Source organism: Liolophura sinensis, chromosome 1 (assembly GCF_032854445.1).
Source record: "Liolophura sinensis isolate JHLJ2023 chromosome 1, CUHK_Ljap_v2, whole genome shotgun sequence".
In the NCBI taxonomy this organism is placed as follows: Eukaryota; Metazoa; Mollusca; class Polyplacophora; order Chitonida; family Chitonidae; genus Liolophura; species Liolophura sinensis.
In genome coordinates, this window is record NC_088295.1 from 78,413,927 (window position 1) to 78,419,027 (window position 5,101).

The 5,101-nt window shown below is 39.9% G+C and overlaps 1 protein-coding gene across 2 annotated transcripts; it reads left to right on the forward strand.

Moving 5' to 3' along the window:
- On the forward strand, positions 1 to 4,560 carry LOC135461289 (uncharacterized). Of its 2 annotated transcripts, XM_064738301.1 has the most exons (3): positions 1 to 71; positions 1,862 to 1,980; positions 3,235 to 4,560. In XM_064738301.1, exons 2-3 carry the CDS (start codon positions 1,872 to 1,874, stop codon positions 4,056 to 4,058), a joined length of 933 nt encoding a protein of 310 aa, XP_064594371.1. In that variant the 5' UTR covers positions 1 to 71; positions 1,862 to 1,871; the 3' UTR covers positions 4,059 to 4,560. The 2 variants fall into 2 exon arrangements, with proteins under 2 accessions (XP_064594371.1, XP_064594372.1); XM_064738302.1 differs by lacking the exon at positions 1 to 71 and having other exon boundaries at positions 1,506 to 1,980.
- The last annotated feature ends 541 nt before the right edge of the window (positions 4,561 to 5,101 follow it).

Sequence of the window (5,101 nt, forward strand, 5' to 3'; positions counted from 1 at the left end):
GATAGAGCAACAGGTAAGTGCTGGACACGGTTGGTCACTAACTGAACAAGTCATGCCTTTGTCGAAAACATGTATGTTTTGCACGATAGCACGGTCTGTAAGCCAGGTACGAGTCTCATTAAACAAGTTAAAGACAAAATCCACCTCAAAACCGCGTGAATATTTTTAATTTTTGAAGAAAATTTAAGGAAATATTTCTTGTGTGTCTCCCATTTAATATAACTATTATTTTCTCTCATCTAAGAAAAAAGAAAAGATTTGTCAGTTTACACGTGGTTTAGTCTGTCTAAGCTTTTACATCAGTGTGTCCATAACCGCGAATCATGGAGACAAACGGCTTAAGTCCATGGTGTTACAGGCTATATACTTTAGGTTGGGACTGTAAAACAGACAAAAACATCTTTTCTCAGATACGAAATTAGCTGATGTTTGTCATTAACTCGCTTCCCGGGTATTCATGGTAAACAAAAAAAAAAAAAAGATTCCACATTGGATTGAGGTCACTATCTCGTGCTACCACGCAATTTCTTACTACTCCAAAAATTCTGCTTTGAAATAGCTTGTTGGCTGATATATTTTACTTGCCCTACGCCAAAAAAAAGAAAAATAAAATAATAATCATAAAAAACACATGGACCAGATGTCGGTAGCGTTTGTTTTTATTTACTAATTTTACTTTTATTCTAAATGAACCATGTTAATCCCGTCTTTTTATATACGGGATATAGTGTGTTTGGATTATCTGGCTTATGAGAGTAATTCTTATTTCATGACGTCATCACTTCGGTACTAAAAATACACATCAGTCTATACATGAACGTGTATATAATCAGGCCAACGAATGGACGGTGTGTTCGGAGATTAGTGTGTTAGCATTCCAGAAGCACAGACTAGCATTATACCATTCAGACATAATGAGAAACTTTCTCCGGTAACGGGAAAGGTGTAAGCAGGGAATGCATGTGTGTTAAACAAATGAAATATATAATTTATTCAGTGATATTTACAGTGGAGGTTTTATATTTTAACCTCAGTGACGAGGGATGCACATGTGTTGGTAGATGCCAGATTTGACATGCGCCTTGTGTACATAAATACAGAAAGCGGGGTTGAGTATTACTACTCGCCTTATACTTTAGCAACACGCGGTCAGAGTTGAACGCTGGTCTGCTTTAAGACAGTGCACCTGGAAACTGATAGCTTTATGCTATTTACTAATAGATTCATGATATGTAACTCTTAAATGAAGGTTATAGTTATGATAATATACAGAAAATTATTCCAACAATTTTTTTTTTATATTCTACATTTATGTGGTATATAGTATTTTCAAAATGTTCTTGTTGGGGATAGCGTACATCTTGTTCTTAATCAGGTCACTCCTGAAATGTGTATACATCGGCGCAGCTTGTGATTGCACGTTTTTCTTGTTCTCTCTTGATGACATTAATGACCTGTCAAAATCTCGGAGGCCATAAATTAACACTGTCCTCTGTTGTATCGTTGTATACTTTTGTATCGTCTTAATCTGATTTCCAGAATGCAGAAAAAAGATTTTTCTAACGCGTGAAGAGTCTTGCCAAGTTCCCCACACTCTATCGCTGGAAATGAATTATTACTGTCACAGCATAGCCTATAATGGGCCTCGAAAAAAACCCCTTATTAAATGGCATAATAAACATTTTGTGTTGCTTGACAAAAGTATCGATTTCTTCCGTGAGATTTCCATCACCTCTAAACCACTGTCGTCGACTTTCTACATATAATTACATGTAAATTGACATGAAAATGAACAAACTGAGAAATTCAGTTAAGAATGTGAAGGTGCATTTCTCATGTTCACTTGATTCTGTTTGAACAGACGACTAAGAATGGTGAGAAGCGGTCACGTGATATGGCTGATTGGGTTGAACGTGGTGACGTTTTTAGTGTATGCGGCAGAGGTGTTCCTCGCTACCGTCAACGGGTTGGATGCAGTAGGTAAGAGGCTACACAAAGGCTAAGAGGCTATTTTTGGATAAAATCGATCAGTGCATATCCAGTCGATTATTTTATAAAATAGTCCACATAATTAGGCATACCTGTAACAAAATATCATCCTCATCTGCGCACGTGTAGCCGCTCAAAATTGGTAATTCCAAAAATTCTTGCTGTAGTCATCCTTCAATACCACCCTTAGTATTATTATCCTCAGCCTTTTTCACCACATCACCTGTTAGCCCATCCAGCATCATTGTTACCTGCTAGCCCATCGAGCATCCCCATTATTACCTGTCAGCCCATCGAGCATCCCCATTATTACCTGTCAGCCCATCCAGCATCCTCATCATTATCGGGCAATCCAGCATCCTCTGTCAGCACACTACCACTTGTTACCACAGTACTCATCATCCGATCCCACCCTTACTGTCAACGCCCAAAGCTCCGGTCACCACATTACCTGTCAGCCCATCCAGCATCCTCATCATTACCTGCCAACCCATCTAGCATTTTCATCATTATCTGCTGAACAATCCAGCACCCCCTGTCAGCACGCAGTCACTCGTTACCACAGTACTCATCATCCGATCCCACCCTTACTGTCACCGCCCTAAGCCTCTGTCACCACATTACCTGTCTGCCCATCCAGCATCCTCATCATTATCTGTCAAACAATCCTGCATCTTCTGTAAACACGCTGTCACTTGTTACCACAGTACTCACGCCCTAAGTCTCTGTCACCGCATTACCTGTCAGCCCACCCAAAATCCTCATCATTATCTGTCGAACAATCCGGCATCCTCTGTCAACCCGCTGTCACTAGGTGCCCACCATCCAATCCCACCGTTACTTTCACCGCCCTGAGCCTCTGTCACCACATTACGTGTCAGCCCACCCAATATCCTCATCATTACCTGTCGAACAATCCGGCATCATCTTGCATCCGTTACACAGCAGTCATATCACTGACTACGTCGTTTTAACTTGAACTTACTTGCAGTTCACCCTTACTCTGATACAAGTTCAAATCATAACATTTTTAGAATCTCATCATCAAGGATTTTAGTTTCTTCATTGGCTTAAAATAAAGTGCCTTTCTGAAAACTTAGTTCACTTTCCATCAGCTTTAGACCCGTCCGCCATCACATAAAAGAAATAATCTAAAAACAAAACGGCGTCAAGTAAGGCGAAATAAGCATTGTTTGACATGGTAACATATTAGTAACTCTGTTCATGAACTATTGTCTATTGCAGGAATCTTTAAGAACACAGTGGGGAATATCTCCGATCTTTTTTACCTGGAAATCACCCCATCCAGCTGGACGTTCTCAATTTGGGGTTTCATTTATGCCTGGCAAGTTCTCTGGCTGGTGTACGCCTTTACTTTGATCTGCCGCCGAGGTAAATCCGGTTACCTGTACGTCAGTCCAGGTGTGCTGTCTCCATGGTTTCTCTTCTGCTTCACATTGTCCACACTTTTTGTCATCGCCTGGCTGTTTGTCTGGGACAACCTAATCGTTGAAGCCGCCTTTGCTACTTTGCTAGGAGCCACTCTGACTTCTCACGCCGCGCTTTGTTTTGGTTATTGGCGAATGAAAAACATCAAATCAGATCTTGTAGAGCAGTCGCGGTCCATAGACATCTGGCTGAAGCAAATCTTGGTCCTGAATGGCGTGGCATTCTACAACACGTGGATTTCCATTGCTACCTGTCTCAACTTTGCCACGCTACTGACCTACACGGGTTGGAGCCCAGTTCCCCAGGGTGCCGCCTCAACGGCAGCTTTAGGACTTCTGATGGCTGTCATTTTCATGTGGTTTATTTTCAAGAACTTCTTGTTCGAGAGGCATCTCCGATTCACCTATAGCCCATTCATTGTTTTGCATGTAGGCTTGGCGGGAAGCTTGGACAAAAACTGGGACAGAAATAACGGAAACTCCCTTCTTACTGCAATGATATTAGCCGTTGTTGTGGTTCTCTTCGTGATTTCATTGACTCATACAATTATTCGTCAAGTGCGAGAAAATAAGCGTTCCTCTCATCTCGTTGAAGACCCGGTATCTGTCAACTCTAGATAAACTACGTTATCACTAACTTCATTTGATGTCTCCTAGCACAAAGGACTAATTGCTGTATGTAATCACAGGCGTTATACTCACTTCCAAAAGTGTCATATTTCTTCAATAAACGTTTGAAAATACATAGCCATTTGTACAGAATGATAATACTTGACCTCTTTTATATCTGCAGATGATATGTTTTTATTTGTTCTGTCTCTAATGATTATGACGGCGTCAAACACCAATCAAACAGATCTAATGTCAATGCTAGTTGTTCAGGATTGTGTTTTTTTTGTTCTGTGTTCATGAGAACTATCTTTTGAAAACTTTATTTGTACATTTTGATTTCATACGCATGTGATATATGTTTTGTGACATTAAGTTATTACATGCACTATAACATTATGCGGCCATTGCTTCTTCAACGATTAATAAGTGTATTTAGAGTACATATATTTTGGTGTAATTTTGTTTATCTTATGTATTTCTTTTCGACGAGAATAGCATAACATCATGCATATAATAAACTTTTTGAGTATATCAAATGTGCTGTCTTCTTTATACACTGGATGAATCCTGACAATGCAGATATTTTAGCTCCGATATTGTGAGGAGGAGTGGGGGGGGGGGGGGCGTATACCCGTGTTAAACCACCGCCCTTTGACAAGTTACTGATCAGCTTTCCTAAGTGTGGCGCAAAGATATATACACTATATTATTAGACGGAACGTCGTAGGCCGCTTATTTTCACTGTGTTAGATACAGTGAGAGCGATCGAATCCACTAACTTGTAATAAGATGAAAATTATCGGAGCTTTTATTTGATTGATACAGGATGCATTTACCACTTAAGGTGCGTTTTTGTTTGAGCTAGTTTTCTCCGCAAATTGATCTGTAGGTTCAAATGTTTACTTGTTCTTTGATATCAGGAGTATCTTCGGAGTATATCAGAACACTTCGGTTCTGTCCCAACATATGTCGTTTAGCCTCTCTTTACTTAAACCAGCTACTTTAATTAAGTGAACAAAATTTCATTTAGAAAGACGCATCTCCCTGAAAGA

Coding starts and splice junctions, on each gene's coding strand:
- LOC135461289 (XM_064738301.1), top strand. CDS start 1,872: ATGGTGAGAAGCGGTCACGTGATATGGCTGATTGGGTTGAACGTGGTG. Junction 1,981..3,234: donor CAACGGGTTGGATGCAGTAG/GTAAGAGGCTAC, acceptor TGTCTATTGCAG/GAATCTTTAAGAACACAGTG.